The sequence below is a fragment of the Chelon labrosus genome (genome assembly GCF_963514085.1).
Source record: "Chelon labrosus genome assembly, chromosome: 1".
Taxonomy (NCBI): Eukaryota; Metazoa; Chordata; class Actinopteri; order Mugiliformes; family Mugilidae; genus Chelon; species Chelon labrosus.
In genome coordinates, this window is record NC_140337.1 from 15,311,861 (window position 1) to 15,330,333 (window position 18,473).

Consider the following 18,473-nt stretch of genomic DNA (forward strand, 5'->3'; position numbering starts at 1 on the left):
GAGTCTTTTTTGTTTTTTCACTCAACACCATCAGACAGGAAACACGTTCGGTACAGAATATTCATCCGCACAGTCATTTCCTCATTCATAAATTCATCCACTATTCACTCTCAACGATGACATCTTAGTCTCTTAAAACAGCATGAAATAGTTTCCAATTGCAGGTCAGTTCCTGCGTTTCTCATCAAGAGTTTTATACGGTGCGTCTCTCAGTTGTTGTCTTCCCCAAAGTTCTCAAGAGGACATCCTCCTCAACCTCTCACATGTAGTCTTGATCTCAGGTCATCTAGTGAAACTAATGGCATGCATAATACTTCTATATTTGGCATACACCCATAAACCCCCCACCCCTACCCCTCTTCACCTGCCAGTGAAATAACAGTAAATAAAAATCCACTCAGGTTAGGCCTATGATATACCAGCCAAGCCAAAGTCCTGTGCCCTTGTTGGGTTAACCCCTCCCCACCACTCCCTGCTTACTGATTTATTTATTTTTTCTCCATATTTTTCTCTTGCACGGTTCTGCCTATTCCTCTTTTAATTCCTGGTGTAAAGGATCACGAGGGTCAGGTGAGAGTGACAGCAGACAGGAATCATGGTTGTGGTAGTGGTGACGACGGAGAGGAGGTGCGTCCTTGACAAGTTCCTCAGATGGTCACGGGGCAGGAAATGATCCTGTCCTCTAGCATGACGCTGACCACCAGGAAGACCAAGTACAGCATGAACATGATGAAGCCGAGCAGCTTGCTCATGCGCCACTTGCACGCGGCGATGGAGATGATGACGAAGATTAGCATGAGGAAGAGGAGCACGATGGCGCAGAACAGGCCGTTGGAGCTGACTTGCACTGGTTTCAGCTCGTTCAGAAAGGACCACATGAGCCAGGGGAACGGCAGTCTGAAAATACACAAACACATATTACATGCTATTATATATTTAGTAACCACATTATCTACCAAACGTCAATGTAATTGTTAGGTAGAGCAGGAAAACATTTCTGTAGTTTGGACCATAGACTGTATAAAGGTGGATGGCGGAACTGCAACTCAAAAGTGAAGCCAAAGCAAGTAGAGCTCCCCCTGGTGACTGGATGCAGTATAGGTCATAAGCTCCGCCTCATCCATGTTAGCGGATGACACTAGGGCCAAACTAAAACACTAAAACACACATCAAGTAAATTTTTTTCAAGGATGGTTTCTGTCATTAAAAGTAGCTAATATAATGTTGATGCATGTGTAAATTTTTTGGATAAATGTCATTTTAGTTAGTTATTTCATGCTGTAGCAACAGGATGTGACATATTGGTGACTACTAGTTGCCACGCCAACCGCTCCGCTCTGTAAAACGTCCCGATGGACTGTGAGAGTTGTAATAAATAAATAAACAAATAAGTACAGTGTATAATTTTCCTTGTAACTGGTGGAGGTAGAACAGAGCACAAAATAGCGTCAGTTTGGCCAATACAAGGAAGTGGCGACACATAGTCCATATTTATATACAGTCTATGGTTTGGACAGACTGGCCCTTTAAAGGACTCCTATCTATGTCTGGTTTATGTCAATGCAACAGCAACTAGACTTTTTTTTTTCTGATTAAACTGAGCCCAGACTAGTAGAAGTCTACTTGCAGCAGTGTTAAAACTTATTACGACATTATTACCGGGTGTGGTTAAAGGTGCGGCTATAAACAGGAGTGAGTGGCATGAAAACAGGCATTTGTACAGCTTCACTGAGCTTCCATTCATTGTCATGTGTGTGTGACTAACTAAACCAATAATTACAAGCCCATCAGTCTGCAGCTGCTACGGTTAGCACGTGTTATTTACAGTTATGAAGCAATTCAAACACATTTAAGATATCTAAACAACCTGAAGTCTGTGCTTATTTAAGCACCGCTGCTGCTTATTTTCTCAGCATACCATAATTATGACCGTTAAGTTATCATTCCAAAGTTTAGCATTTCTGCCATTAATCTTACTTCCGACAGTTTTTTTAGTCTTTGGCAAGCATTCAGCCGAAGGATATGGTGGAAAGGCTCCAACTGGAGTCTGGCCACTACACTCAGAAAGAATGACTGTATTACAAAATAAAATGAAATGAGGCCTAATTGGAATCAGGTTTTATTAGCAAGGTAAATTAGTTTATTGCTAAGCTTTATTTATATCAGTAAAAACCCATTAAGACTTTAGAAAATTAATAATGTTTCAAAAGTTATTACCTGGTATATAATTAATTATAGGCATCTTAAAACAAACATATTTAAGACCTCAGTGTGCCTTACATCTTCGGTAATGTGCAGAGACTGTGACGGTGGGGGATTCACTTTGTGATAGTGACCTGACTTGTTACTGGATCACGGCAGATGCTTAATGCTGGGTGTGAATGGGGCCTAATTAAGTAGCTTTTGTAGCTTTTCTCCTCTCCCAATAATAGTGCCCATGCTCCATATGTAGCCTGATTTGACTTGTTTTATTCAAAGTTCCCCTGGAGTCCTCAGCATCAGCGCAGTCATGTTACCACATGTGAAGACGAACAATGTCACCAACAACATATTTACCTCTGGGTTTAGTAAGGAACCTAGACCAGTTAATCCTGACTGAAGTGTTGCTCTGTCTCAGTGTTTACTTAACGCGTCACCTCCAAATTGCAATGAAGAACTTTAAACCCAAAGGTTGCCCCAGATTGCCGTACCCAACAGTGATGTCAAAGATGTTGGAGCCCACAGAGCTGGATACAGCCATATCACCCAGCCCCTTGCGTGCCACGATAACACTGGTGATGAGGTCAGGGATGGAGGTTCCAGCTGCTAATATAGTCAGGCCCATAATCTCCTCTGTAATCCCAATGGTCTCTCCAACCTGCAAAAAGAAAAAAAAAAGAAGGAAGGAAACTAAGCTTTGGGGTATATAATCTTTTTGTTACAGCTATTTTTAAATCCTCATGATGCTTAAGAGACGATGGAGGTGACAAAACTCTGACTACCTCTTTGCTTTGAATAAGACGCCTGTAATCATTTATGAGTGGGTGGATTATGGAAGACAAGTTTCATTATGAATGTCAAAGGAGAGAAACGGAGATAAAAGATGACTGCGTCTTGTTTTCTGCTTGTATATTAATGTGTTTGCTGGGCTGCTGTCACGAACAGCACACCCAGCTCTTTATAAAATGTCACGTCCCACGAAGCAAGCAAGCGTTCGAGTTCTGCGTACCTGGTGAGCCCACCACACCATCAGGTAGGAGAACCCTGCAATCCAGCAGATGGCACCCAGGAACGTCATGGGAAAGAACTTCTTCGATGACTGAAAGATAAAGAAGAACAGAGTAAAAAAAGCAATCAAAAACAAAAATCAGCAACAAACACACAGATAAGGACTCCACAAGGAGAGCTGGGCCTCACACACCGTTTTCCTGACATCAGGCAGCGTGAGCCATAGCGGGAGGACTATAGGCATGATGAGGAGGTAGGTGAAGCGCTTGCGGTTGGATTCGGGCCAGGAAAGGCTCAGAGGCTGGTCGTCTTCCTCCTCGTCCTCAGCCTGAAAGCAGACGCCAAAGATATATATATATATATATATATATATAATAGGGAAAGGTTATAAAAACATTCACCATTATGGCATTTAAAACTTGGCTGACATGTTCAGGTTTGCTCCATAAAATACATGGTACATACATAGGTAATATAGACAACCATGAGATGAACCTCTCCATAGCAACTATAAAGTTATGCAGGCAGCTCTCTTGCAACCCGACCACTTCAAGAAGGAAAAGGGCATTGCATCCGTCTGCAGGAGTTGATGGCACAACCTGTATGTGCATGTGCTCTCTGGCGACCTTAAGACAGAGGAGCGTGAAGGCTGTGATTTGGGAGATTGCACCTTCAAAGCTTGAAGGGCTCAGTCCCACCAGTCATCAGGGGCTCATCACCGCTGACTGCTGATGCTGGCTGCACAGGCCGACCCCTGGGGTCTGATTGGACCTGCCACCGGAATGCCAAGCGAGCCAAAGACTGTGTCGTCCCTGCCATTAGCATCAAATACGCCGGCAAGAAGGACGACTTAATTGTTTTTCCGTTTACCTCCCAAACTCCCAGTTTAACGTTTTGGTACTTGTGAAGTATAATAGTGCAACAACAAAGCCTTCTGAGAGCAGAACGACGTCTTGGTCCCTTTGTATCCAATTATACACGATGGCAAGGAGCCATAGGGACCGGCGGAGAACAGGTCCGCACACGCAGACGTGACTAGAACACATGGACGACGTAGAAGTTGTCTCTTGCCCTTGTGAGAATGACGTTAGCAATAAAGAAATGCAATGGGAAGATAACCACACAGTAAACAGATGCTAAAAACAGATGTTGGGCAGAAAATAATGATATTCTTCAAGCCTAAACAGATTGAATCTGATCAGTTAAGCATGTCCAGATAGTGAATCAGAAATCTTTAAAGATGGATAGTGCACCGATCATGAATCATATGGAGCTTAGCGTGCTGTGACAGCTACTGCTGTTGAGTATTGCCTGGTAACCTTGGTAATCAGAGCTGCCAAACAAAAGGCAGCGCGTGCATCACTTATGCTCCGCATTCTGATGTCTCCTCCTCTCCACATCCAGATGGCTGCATTGTTGTCTGTTAAAGGGCCTAAAACCAAAAACCTGAGGCTTTGTGAAGATCACTTCTGGAGCAAATCCACAGATTTTTCTTTCTTTTTAGCTTTATTGACTCGTGTCTGCACTGTTTGTTTCCAGCACAATACGGACACTCCAGACAATATTGCAGTTTGCCCCGCAGCTCTTTCATGGACATGTTGACAGCAAGTTATCTGTGTATGGCTGACACTACTCACCATGTATCTGTCATTTGTCTATTTATGATTTGCTTTACTTGCTTCTGTGCTAAAGTACCCCATAGAGCCGTGCTCCCTGCTCTAACTTGGTTCCCAAATGCCAGCCCCTTGGGGGCCTTTCCTGCCCTGTGGCGCCTCAGTTGGCAACACTGCCAACTCTGTGCTTAAAGGCACTGACTTTTATCAGACACCACAGAGCTGGGAGGGAAGGTGTGACATTTTGCTAATTTTTATTTATTTTTTTCTTCCTGGAGGGAAGTATTTGCTCTGGTACCCAGTGTGAAGCTACAAAGCTACAACAGTTGAAATGGTCACATGAGCTCCAGAAAAGATGATGTATTTTTGTTGCCGTCTCCAGAACCCACATTTATTAGCCTTAACCCATTTTAACTATTTGATTATTTGAGCGATTTGCTTGTGATTCACAACTGTAACATCTGCTATGAATATATTTCCCCATCTGGATATGCACTTCTCTTACTGTCTAGCTAAAGGAAGAGCACACAGATCTTCATCTCAGATGTTATTTCTATCCTGAAACTGACAAACACATGGCACAGCTTTTTTTATTTATTTATTTTTCTTTTTTTCAAAATGGCTTCAGTTGTGATCAAATAGGTGGGATGAGTCACACGTTCCCTCAGTTATGATTATCTTTAGTTTTCCAGTATGTTATTTTAGGAAGTGATTACAGGAGGTTTACGCGCTCATAAATATTCAGAATGTGTGCTGCTGAAAGCAGAACATCCTGCATATGATTTTACAGAAAGACAATTTGCTGTGACTCATAACCAGGATGGATTCACCATTCATTATGAAGAAAAAAAACTCATCATAAAATTAGAAGCTGATAAATGTACGCATACAGGCTGCACGATATTGCTCTTGTTAAAAATAAACCCTTTCGTTTCTGCTGTTTGGGGAAATACGACAGCGTATGGTAATTTTTGTCAGCGCGGCTCTCAAGGGTTTTATCAGGAAATTGTGCAAGAGTTTGCAGCGGATTTTAATTTGACCTTAACTATCCCCTTATTCCTCAGTCGTGGTTGCCAAGGCATCCAGGAGGAATTGTACAATTAGTCTGAGGGGGCCTCTGGCGGCACATGAAGGTGTGAGCTGTTTCCAGCTACTTCCTGGCTGACAAAGACAGGTGCACTGTGGGACAGACGTCTAAAAATAGCGGCGTGTTGGAATCAGGCCTGCCAATGAGCCTCCAGTCCTTTCAAATTTAGCAAATCACCACCTGAAAATATGTGTTTATATATTCCATCTTCCAGGGTTCACATGACATCAGTCCCGGCTCATTTTTAGACCTGGGACGAAAGGTTTTGACGCGAGTCCAAAAAATGGACCGAAGGAGGCCGCGTTGCCTTTGTTTTTACAGGAGCAAATGTTTTCAGCCTCAGCGATGTTTTATCAGTGAAGACTATTATTAAACCAAAGAGTGGGAGATCAGTCTGAAAACAACTTGCAGCGGGGTCGATCAATACGCGGTCATGTTGCAAATAGGAGCTCGTCTTCAGCAGTTTCTTGTGCCGTCTATTCTGAGATGTTCCTGTTCGCTAGCACTCCAGTTTGTATTTATAGTCTTCTGTGAAGAATGATGCACGTTGAAGCTCCACGGTATCTGTCTTTTTTTTTTTGTTTAAAGTTCCAATAATACGGTACGGCAGAAAGGTATTATTCATAAGACTGTTCTTATATTCAAAGGAGGATTGTGAGAGATTAAAACCTGTCCTTATAGTATTGCGGAGGGCGCTGTACGCAAAGCTGCAGGTTATATTACAGCATAAATCCCTGCAATACAAGGTCATTTGAAAACTAATAAAAAGAGTAATAATACGGTGGTTTGGCGCTGTAGCTTGTATCGATATAAACTTCATCAGATTAACCCAGAAAACAGCAGATTAAATTAAATTTAGGCTTCAAACAAAAAAATGTTGGGAACAGATTTAAAAAAAGAGAGAAATAATTTCCAGGACAATTGATCTAGCAGAATGTAAACACTTTCAGTGAGTATTAAGTGTTTTTTGTTTCTCTGCACACGGTGGTTTGTTTGCGTAGTAGTGGCATCTGTCATTGCTGGACGGATTCAAAATGTGTCCATTGGGGACAAAAGAAACAACGCTTGCATGTGCTTTAGATTCTTGAATTTGGCACAAACGATTTGTTAGGTGGTCTGGGTAAAAAATGGAAACACAATTTGTATAGTAGACTACTAGAATGGTTCAGTTTGGGGTTACTTTTGAACATGCCAAGCATAAAGGCAATAAATCCGGCTGTCTCCTCTATCTGATCTCCTCTCAGTGTATGACTTTGACTTTCTGCCCGTTTGCCCCAGGACCGTCTGCTGACCTGGCGGGTTGCCGCGTCCCACCATCATCTTTCATGCCAGCGCAACTGCCGCAGGTGCCATTCTGAGGCTCTCCAAGCATACGTCAGAGACAGCGCGGTTGTGGGTGTTTGCGTTGGCGTAGGCGCGCGAGAGTGTTCGTTTCGAGCGCCCAGCGGTGGGGAGCAGCAGGTGAGTGAGGAGTGTGATTACAGAACTCAGTGGGAGTAGGTGGGTCTTTGGCAGGCCCGGCTGAAGATGGAGGAACTCGCCTGAGTGCACGCTGGGAAATTATCAGCAGCAGTGACCGGTGCCATAGTCGGCGCAACCTTTGCATCAATCACACTCAAGGTGGAACACAGACCCAGATGAGAGGCATAAAATATTCATAAATGCCTCTCTAACTTTGATATCCGTCCCACTCTTTTGTTGCCTTTCCTTTCCACAGTCACGGTTAGAAAGACGGGGGACGAGCTGGCACGAGTGATCTCTTACCGTCTCACCCACTTGACCTGCCGTGCCATTCATGGGTGGGGTCACCTCCACTTCAACGCTGGAGCTGTTTGGAAGGTTTTTATCTGTGGGGAGTTTAAAGAATAATTAAAGTGAGAAGCATTTATAGGAATCGGAAAAAGAAATAAACATATAAAGCCTCAGGACACAAACTATATCAAAATAAGTTCTATCTCATACTTTTATGATTTATTGTTTTTACTCATTGACTACAATATATAATCTCCACAAGCCACAACATTAAAGTGCCATTCATACAGCGTGCCTGTTAAAGTCTTCCATGAGAAACAGTAAAAATATAAAGTACATGCAACCACATTATATTCCACATATTTACACTGAAAGTTTTGCTAGCTTTAGTTAAAACAGAAATAATAACAGTTTTTAAAATGCAGGAATCGGTGTATTTAGGGAGGTTAAGTCCCATCCCTTCTGGTGGATATTGTGGCACCTTAAAAAAAATATGTATGGAAAGAAATGATCCTGTTTAATTTGTGCCATAAATTACATATATTATGTTGTTAATTTACATTAAAGACTGTGAACTATGTAATTACCCCCCTCCTCCACAAGGTATCTGTCTATACATCTATCTAGCCAAGATCAAAAAGTGGCTTATTGCAATGCCGCGTCATATACTGATGACATGCCACTTCAGCATGGCTGCTCCAGTGGCACATCGCCAATCGCTCATGGGCATTCTGCCCTTCTTCCATGACCCTGCCCCCAATACACCACGCTGAAGTGGCATACCATCAGTATATGCCACGGTATGCCATCAGTATATGCCACGGTATGCCATCAGTATATGCCACGGTATGCTGTCAGTATTTGCCACGGTATGCTGTCAGCATATGCCAGGGCATGCCATCAGCATATGCCATGGTATGCCATCAGTACATGTCACAGCATGCAATAAACCACCTTTTGGTCTTGGCATCTCTCCTGGGTAATAGCTTGTGGAAAGTGAAAGTTAGAGTCTAGTCACAAACTGCAACATAATCCTATAAACATGTAATTCATGGCACATTTAAAAAAGAGAGTGGCTACCTTTTTGATTTATTTTCCGAAATAAAGTCCCATCTCAGTATAACCAGAACAGCAACATGAGAACTCCAGTATACAAGGGTGCATATGCAAGGAATCCAAATAAACTTACTACCGTGCATGTGTGGAGAATTGTTATAATACTGAATATAGTGACCAAACGGTTCAGTTCCGTCTGTGAACATGTGTGTGTGAGCCCGATGCCATCTTCCCTTCATCATTTCCTGACGGCTGATATGACTCCATCTCATTTTGAGGCCAGACTTACTTAACAACCCTTATTAAAATACAAAGAGCCGAAAGCCATGTAATCAGATGATAAAACTATAATTGCTGTGGAAATTGCTTTAATCCAACTGTGGTTGTGACACAATTAGAAAGATTCTCAGACGGATAATGTGACTTGATACCACTATGGTCCAGCACATGACCTCGCTCCCTCGCTTGGATGTTTCCGATATTACAGATCAAAGTGGGACACGAATGTAATCACATGCGTCATAGACTAATCTATAAAGACACTAAATCTTCTTTTACTGAAGAAATTATAGACCAAACTTAAGATATGTGAGGCCTGAAAAGTAAAGTATGCCCAGATGAATACCAGTCATGCATTTTGATTAAGAGGGTAATATGTTAATGCGGCACTGTTAGCATAATTTCGCCTCGTGAATCAACATCAAGTCTCGCTTTGATTCTGCTGCTACGCTGTGACCATGAAAGCGCCTCCTGTTTGCTCTTCCGTCCAGCCCTTTTTGAAGTGAGAAACACATGAATTACACTTGGCAGTCACTGTGATTTAAATACTGATCGAACACAACGCTTACGGGGCTTGTTTAACATCGGATGTGATGCTTGTTAATCATTCAGTGTGAAATTCAAATACAAAAATGAAAGTTATACTAAATTGCGAAATACCTGGGAATACCTAGTTTCACTATGACGGTTATCGTTTATCTGGAGCTGATCCCAGCCCAAAGAGGGGGCCAAAAAGAGTTGTGCTCTAATGGAAATGGTTATTTGTCATTGTTTGCACGGTAAATTTAAAGAGCTGAAAGTTGGTTTGCTAAGCTTAGCATGAAGACAGTAAAAACAATGTCAAAACAAACATCATTGCAGACACAAGAAATGTATGAAGCATCTGATTTTTAACAAGACAGTAACAAACCAAGTATTCCCCCATAATGACCGACTTTTGTGTTAACATCTAAAGAACATTAAACAGCATTTTACCAGAGCGGCTTGCAACTCCATTGGCCTTCTCACTGTCTTCCACTTGGCATTTCTTTTTAGCAATCTTGTGAAGGATGGAGGCCTTCTCTCGGAATTTACCTGCAAAATAGACCACCGCAGTAGTTAAACATGGATCAAAGTGCTGCCCACCACTGCATCTTCAAAGCCTCTCGGCCTCCTCCCAGTCAGAGCTCCTTTGCTGTCACCTTTGACCCCAGACGGGTCACATTTCAAATGCACAGTACAAACACAATGAGCCGTTCAAACACCGAGTCAATATGACATAGCATATCATATACTGATGATCCTGCAATGTCCCGGGTCCTTGGCGGAGGCAAAGCCAAGGGAGAGAATCGCTTGTGAAAAGATCTGCCTTCTGGAGGTCAGATACATTCCTGGTCTTGTTCAGTTTCTCATTTCAGACCAAAAACTCACAAGAGATGTCAAGGGCTAGCAGGGAGCCGGAAGCAAACAAGGGGTTTAGCTGGGGACAGCAAATTTAAAAGAAACACATTTAGGTTAAAGGCACCTCATTATTATAAGCATAACATTTATTGATTCTATAAACCCATCCAAGACAATGACACAGTAGACTGTACTGAAACCATGACCTTGTGGCTTACATAACCAGCATACCTACTTGATAATGCAAAGGCAGTTCTGCCCATGCTGTAATGACTAGCAATGACTGGCTGCTGGCTGCTGGAACAATGACTTTCCATGAAACCCCCCCCCAAGGCTTGAAATCCCTCAACAGTGCACACAGGAAGAAAAACATAGCACTGAGACAAGACGAAACAGGCTTCCAGACGCAGCAGGACCATGTTTCATGCTTGTACATTTAGATTTTAATGTTTGATGGCCTCCGCCGGCCAGCCATAACCTAGCCGCGGTCAGTATTTCCCTTTGAAACCAAACAGTAATATAATCAATTCTGTCTCATCTAGAATGTTCTGTTGGTGTAGACACTACTATGCATCATTAGTTTTGGTGCTATCATGTATCCATATTTAATTACACTGCTTTCCTGTGCGTGTCAGCCTTTGCATGCCTGCGCTGCCCCGTTCCAATCAACCCAACCGTGATCAATTCGAAAGATTTTTCTTTTTTTTTTTCATTTTTACGAGGGCATGGCTGACTTGTCAGCGCTTGACGCAGTGACGCGTCAATACGTACTCCACCCGGCCATGTCAACACTGTCTGTGACCTTCTGGCAAAATCATTAACCACCCCCCCAAGTCACTTGCGGCCTCCCTCTCCTCCCCTCTCCTCCATCTCACTCTACATCTCTCCATCACTTCTGTTCTTCTCGCTCGTCCGTCTTTGCCAAACACCGTCTTTCTCTCACTTTGTCTTTTTCGTTGTTTGGCAACGCGCGGCCCCTCCCTTGCTTCTATCTCCCTCGCTCTCTCTTCGTACACAAATAGACATGCACACAAAGACGCACACATACAGTACACTGCACATTTTCACAGGAAAGCATCACACATTCCACTGCCTTGACATCACTCACCTTGGGTGGTCATTGCGAGTTGGTGGTGTATGTTAGCGAGTGTGAGACTGCGTGTGGTCCTTTATGCAAATCAAATGTGGGCGCGGCTATCAGGTCTGGTTTAATATATAAGCAGCAGAGTAGTGCTTTCTGCTGCAAAGGAAATTCTTTACAGCTGTCTGGCATAGGGTTTCAGTACTAACTGTACGTACGCACCAAATGACATGGATTCCGCTACAATTAAAAGAGGAGATTTTTCTAGGTTTCCTAGTCAGACCCTTGTCAGCAGCTTTTTTAGTCAACTCAGCATGCTGAATAATAGACTACTGCCACCTGCTGGTGGAAAGAGCAATTTCCTTTCACGCAGGCTAGCTGGTGCTAGCTGGTTGGTGGCTGTAGTCTTTGATGTGTATTCAAGTGCAACTTTTTGGTCAACCTTCATTGCCGGTAGGTCTTTGATGTCAGATTGGTGTGTCTTAGCACTTCACAGCTCAACTACCAACTGGTGGTTATTATGCCTCGAGAAAGAGACCAGAATGGCCAATCGAATAGTTTGGGTGGGCTTTATACAGTGATGGACAGATTGGAAACAGTGACATAGTTGTAGATGTCATCTGAGCGCCACAGAGTTGATTTAATTTACAATGAAATGGCTCTGATTGGTTGTACCATTCATTTGCATGCACAGGAATTTTTTCTATATTGGTTGAAACATCACCCATAAAGGAGACTGGCTATGTTAGTTAGCTTTAGTAGCAGTTTAGCTAATAGTCCCCATAGACTGGTCGATTTGTTGGTCCGTATGCACATGACCAGCCAAATTCTCAACCGTCAAACAATCAACAGGGTTACTTTCTCAAAGTGTGCTGCATCTTTGGGCTTACGTTTTTCTCTTCAGACCCTTGTTGCCAGCTTTTTAGTCAATTCAGCACGCTGAATGACAGACTACTGCCACCTGCTGGTGTAAACAGCAATTTCATTTAACTCAGGCTAGCTGGTGCTAGTTGGTTGGTGGCTGTTTTGGTCAACCTTCATTGCCAGTAGGTCTTTGACGTCAGATTGGTGTGTCTTAGCACTTCACAGCTCAACTACCAACTTTGAATATCATCTATAATGGTTACCTGAAACCTGAAAGCCCAGCCATAAAGCCAGCCCAAACGTCCACCGCCCACAAAATGTTTGCGGCTGAAACTGATTATGCCCTGGGAAATAGATCTGGATGGCCAATCAAATAGTTTGGGTGGGCTTTATGCAGTGATGGACAGATTGGCAACAGCGGCATGGTTGTACATGTCATCTGAATGCCGCGGAGTTGATTTAGTTTGCAATGAAATGGCTCTGATTGGTGGTATGACTGGTTGTGCCATTCATTTTCTTGCATAAGTATTTTTCTCTGTATTGGTTGAAACATGCCCCATAATGAAATCCAAATGGTGTGTTGCCAGACTCCTCTTCTGATAAGCATTGAGTGTCGACTGAAATTTAAAAAGCCGTTTGTACAGACATGATCTATTTTTAATATCATACTACTACTTTAAACAAATGTCAAAAGGTCACATGATGGCTCCATTAATATGTAGTAGCTACTGCAGTTTGCCTCTGGGAGGCCTTGGCTTTCAAAGCAAACAATAAAAGATAATCTCATGACAACCTTACAGTCCCTTCAGGGTGAGTGAAAGTGAGAACAAATATAAAACAAGCCCATTGTAAAAATGCCTTAACATTAAAAACCTTTAACGGTCTTGATTAAACGGCCAGCTTGGCCTATAGCTGTGTGCAGTGTGAGAAAACATATTTCCTGCGAGCTCCATTAAAGGCGCACACACGACCAAATCCCCTCCATTTGCGTAATAATGAAGCACTTGCAGAGTCTTTAAGAATAAGTAAGTCCGGCCCCTCCTCTGCCGCTTCACCCAGCCACACATTTTCCCCTGTCAGCTCTGCCTGTTACGCAACCACTGGGTGGATGAGTCACTCCAGTTTGCCAAATTCAGCAACGTACGTCTTAGGTGTGTGCACCCGCTGCTGGTGCAAGTGGAACGTCCAAGTGAGTGCTGAGGCATGGATGATGTATTCTCAGCAACGTAGATGGGTAATAAATACAGAAGAAAAAGGGATAAAAAAAGAAAGTAAAAGAAAACCCCGTGTCTTGTGTTTTCCCGAATGTAGGACAGGCAACGATGTGCTGTACGTGCGTGTGTGTTTGGGGATTTTACCGACCAAGATAACACACAGCAGGTCTTACAGTTCTCACAGGATCAAACAAGAGCAACACATGACTGCAAGACTTCTTTAAAATCCATATACACAGTAAAAACACAATATGTATGTACATAATTTCTAGGCGGAAACAAAAAAGAAAAGAAACTACAAATGAGAACTTAAAGTAAATTTTTAAAAATGACATGGTTACCATGATTTGCACTTATGTCAGTGAAATCTCAGAGAGGTTGTCAAACTTAAAAGGAACGATGTGCAAACCGTGTGTCACAAGCAAACTAAAAGAAAAAAAGAAAAGATGGGGCTGGAGGTGCTGTCTCATGACGGAGATGGAGAAAGAAAAAAGAAAACCAAGAGGGATGACGGAAGCTGACGCAAAGAATCAAGTAGTGAAAACTTTCGGGCTTACCTTCCTCAGTCATTGAGTGATAATATTTTAGTTTCCCATAAGTCCCAAGCTCTACAACATCACAGCAAAAGACAAGGGTAAGGCAACGAACACACAGAGAAAAGGAAAAGAGTGAACATGACAGAACAAGACAGGTCCGCTGGTTTCTACGCACTTTACATCACATAACTGTAGAAGAACACTCACAGAGGCACAAGAGGTGACATACAGAAAGACAGAGTCTCTCCGAGTCTTCACTGCATAAGTGCAAAACAAAGCAAGGATTGAATTGCAAATAAAATACATTATAGTCTTAGAGTAACTCAGCCTGATAAAGAGCCTGCCAGTGGTACAGGTTGGATGGCGATTAGAGAAGATTTGCAAAAGGGAGGGGGGAGAGGCGATCAATAGGCTACCATTAAAAAACAATAAAGGGGTTGATAAAAAGATTCACTGAAAACAAACAGAACAGGAAAGTCAGAAGAGAATATACTGGGTCAACATGCAACAAAAAAGATGAGTCCTCCTCTCCTCTACACGTAAGCCCTGTCCAAAGGCAGGACGATTCAGCGTTTTATTTCCACAATGAAACCCGAACAATTAATTTGATTCCCTTACTGTAGCAGTTCTCCTACAGCAAATAGAAACTCAGCACATCTGCATGATGAATTAGCCGGGAACTCAAACCTGCAGCAACAGCTGAACGGGGAGCAGCAGAACAGACCACAGACTTGTGCCTCCCACGCTGCACTTTGTCTTGGAAAAGTAGCTCACAGCTTGGAGCTGTTCTGCTTGTTCCGGCAATAAATAACTAATGGGGAGAGCGTTGAGTTTTTATCATTGCTCTGTTCGGAGCTTTCCGTCAGTTTTTATCCATACAACATGTGATCGGCTTAAAAATAAGACCGACAACGACCCCTAACACCTTAGACAGAATTATATGCTCGTGTTATATGTTCACCAACAATAAGAACATCTTTGTGGAGCCCACAGAGTCTGGGATAACATCAAGAGACTACCACAGAAGAACTTGAGCACGTTCTCCAAGACGCTTGCAAGAACTTGTGAAACACAATGAGCAAGTGTGAGCGGATACTTTCTGACAAAGAACTATTCCCAACGGAAAAGGATGGGCAAGCAAAACCATACACTCATTGCAACAGCTATGAGCCATTGCAGGTGGGTGGACATACAATGGCTCATATTGTAACAACTTGGATGTTGAGAAACGCGTGTCTTATCGTCAAAGCGACTCTTAGACATCTTCCCGTCTGCTGCTGTAACATGAACTCTCCCGTCTCAGATAAACGTTACACCAAATCCTCAAGGTGGTGTCGCCGGAGTACCACTTCTTCTTTTTGCACGTGCTCACCGGCCGGTTCATTGGGTACACTGACGAGGACAAATGCGTTCTAATGAGACAGCCCTGCACTGAATCTCAGGTTATGCTGAAACTGCAGTTCAACTGGATGATCGTTTTTTGGTGGCTGTTAAACTGGATAAAATGGGGTTGCCAAAATAATAGAAACGTGCCGGTACGAGCCAGTGACAACACGGTTGAATCAGCAGCTCTCTCGGTTATTTTAAACAAATGTTGAATTCCACAACATTCACGAAGCTAAGATTTAGTGCAGGACTGTTGTGTGAGTGCAGAATACACCCTAGGCTTTGCATAATACGACTTAAGAATTAAAAACTACCAAATATCACATTCAGAACATTTTAATAATGAATTAAACACGTTTCTAAAGTCAAACTCAGTCACTTTATACCTTTCTTATGTCCATTTATTTATCCTGAAACAGTTCACAGCTGATTAAATAAAAGATAATCAAAAAAATGTAAATTTTTTCCCCGTATTTCAGTAAACCGACCCATTAACTTTATACACAAGTCCATCTTTAGTTTTGCACAGGTAGTAGGTGGACAATACAATAAGCACTATGCATGTCCACACCCTCAAGCCCACGTCCCTCACACTAATACTCAACAGTGGGCGCCCACTCTGTTCACATGTGAAAGGATTATGGTGCAAATCTCATGCCAAATGTGGGACTTGGCAGCCCTGAAAACTCCATCTAATGAGATGAAAACACATCTCATTTGCAGAACGTCTTGCTCATCTGCAACACTCCCAGACAAGTGCCTCAATCCCGTATGATTAGATGATTTTGGTTTGAAGTGCGCCGCCACTGCAAGGCCAGCCTCTAACTGAGGCTGCTCCGAGGGCAATTATTCCAAGACACAATCACTGCCTGCGCGGCTGTCTATTGTTTGCCCTCTGCAACTGGAGACAGACAGAGAGAGAGAGAGAGTGAGCGAGGCTTGTTGTTGTTTACTGAGGGACCTCTCGTCCTTGTGGTGTGACCTCTAAACCTCTGGTGAGCCATGTGTGAGAGAGAGTGTGTGTGTGTGCGTGCGTGTCCGTCCTGTCTGCTGGGGGTTGGCGTGTCAGGGAAATTCACAGTCTGTGCAAAAGCAAAAAAGGCTTTTAACATTGATTCTTTCACCCAGCCGGCGCGGGGTGGCTCGGAGGGCGAGGGAGGAGGGGGCTCTGACGTGTGTGTGTGTGAGCGTACGAGTGTGCGATCGTGTTGGAGGGATGATGGGCTGACAGGCGCTGGTTGGCTGGTCACAGTTACATAACATACTGGAGGTGTGATTATCTATCATAATAAAATTAAAGGGGGCAAGCGGTGAGGCTGTATTTGCTTAACAAGAAGGAGTCTGCACGATGGAGAAAATGTACACGTCGAGAGTTAGATGAAGGAGGAAACGGCTGCCCTCACTGTGTCTGAAGGTTAAAGTTTTCCCCTTGCTGCTAGCTTTCCTGCTAAGCTAAGCCAGCTAGGTGCTGGTTATAGCTTTAATCCACTAACATGAGTAATTAAAAGCGTTCTGATCTTCTCATCTGACCCTCAGCAAGAAACCAAATGAGCATATTTAAAATTTAAAGTTTTGAATCATTCCATTAAAAAAAGAAAATCATAAATTAACATACATAATAGTTAAGTTAAGCATCTTCTTACATTAAAGACACAGCACAACGGCGGTGACATCTTTCATGCTTTTCATTGTGGAGTGGTGTTACATCTAATCTATTGCTATAAAACAGTGCTAATTTAAAAGTAAGATATCAATAAATTATATCTGCATACATGGAAAACATATTTCCAAAGCCTGAGGGGTGGTAGGTCAGCGACAGTGGGTGCATTATTGAACCGGGTGATCAATGGGTCCCCGGGTCACCACACAGACAGTATTGCTGGTGAGGGAGGGGAGGGGCGGGCTGCGTGTGCCGGACAAACTGCAAATAGATTTACTCCTCACACTGAAAATGAACGTAGATTGTGGCCACTCACGCAGCAATGCAGTTACGTGGCTGCCAGATATTTGAAGCACGGACTGACTGAACTGCTAAAAAATGCGCTACTATACATTCTGTGCTGACACACTTAATCCGTACTTTAGCTCTGGATATGCGCAGACTCGCCCGCCAGAGTTCAGATCTCGGGCTGATAAATCTTATCGAAGGGCTCGAGCCGAAGGAGCGCACGCAGCCTGCATCCTGAGTGCTGTTTTTGGGACGGCTCGCTTCAGCCACCCGCCGAGGGCTCGGACGGCAGAGTGAGAGACACTCTGCCCGTCTCCCTCCCAGCCTCTCTGTGTAGTTCAATATTTGATGCCACCCCCTAAGTGATATTGTTCGTAGCTGATGGAAAAAGGGATGCGGGCACTTGTGCCTGGAACTAACTGTACCAATCGACTGCGACGTTGGCGCCAATGAAAAGCAAGCAGGGACCATTACGAAACTGAAGAACATTCAAGATCGAGAAAGCAAACTTGAGACACTTGATAAACATGTGAAATAAAAGGAGCATGTGAATACTTAAATCGATAATAGTTTGGTGGTGACGGCTAATTGTGAAAAGCTGTAAAGGGAAACAAATTTCAGTCTATTACCATTAATTGCTCTGTCAAGCTTGTATTGACTCGGATTTCTGACGAAGGGGATGTCAAGAGGGCCGGCAAAACAGCTGACAAATGGTCTACGTCTTTGCAGTGGGAGCTAAGCACAAAGCTGACAAGCGGGGAGAATTAGGACGCCATATTCCACCTCCTTCCAGCAACAGGTTTAGCTAAATCATATCCGCTCACAAGCCTGGAGACGGAAGGCCACTCATTTTGGGCCTCAACCGGTCTCGCAGCGCTACAAAGCTAAATCTAAAAAGGAGTTCACAAGAGGAGAGAGAGGATTAGGAACAATGGGGGGAAAACAATGCAGAAATGGTCACAGAGGGTTTCCAGGGAGAATGCATCCACAGAAGAAGAGAATGAGATATTCTGAAGTCTGCAGGGATGGACAGTACACAGTTGACATACAGCACAGCGGCGCTGAGGAGA

General features: G+C 43.3%; 1 protein-coding gene across 1 annotated transcript in view; it reads right to left on the reverse strand.

The window, feature by feature from the left end:
• Positions 1–647: 647 nt before the first annotated feature.
• Positions 648–18,473, reverse strand: part of LOC311490901 (solute carrier family 24 member 2) — a gene marked incomplete at both ends in the record, with an annotated part of 37,266 nt that continues 19,440 nt past the window's right edge. The window contains 7 exons of the mRNA XM_084548659.1: positions 648–897; positions 2,691–2,857; positions 3,209–3,298; positions 3,401–3,535; positions 7,672–7,754; positions 9,970–10,068; positions 14,091–14,141. Coding sequence (XP_084404785.1) covers positions 648–897; positions 2,691–2,857; positions 3,209–3,298; positions 3,401–3,535; positions 7,672–7,754; positions 9,970–10,068; positions 14,091–14,141 — 875 coding nt within the window. The remainder of the gene's footprint in view (positions 898–2,690; positions 2,858–3,208; positions 3,299–3,400; positions 3,536–7,671; positions 7,755–9,969; positions 10,069–14,090; positions 14,142–18,473) is intronic.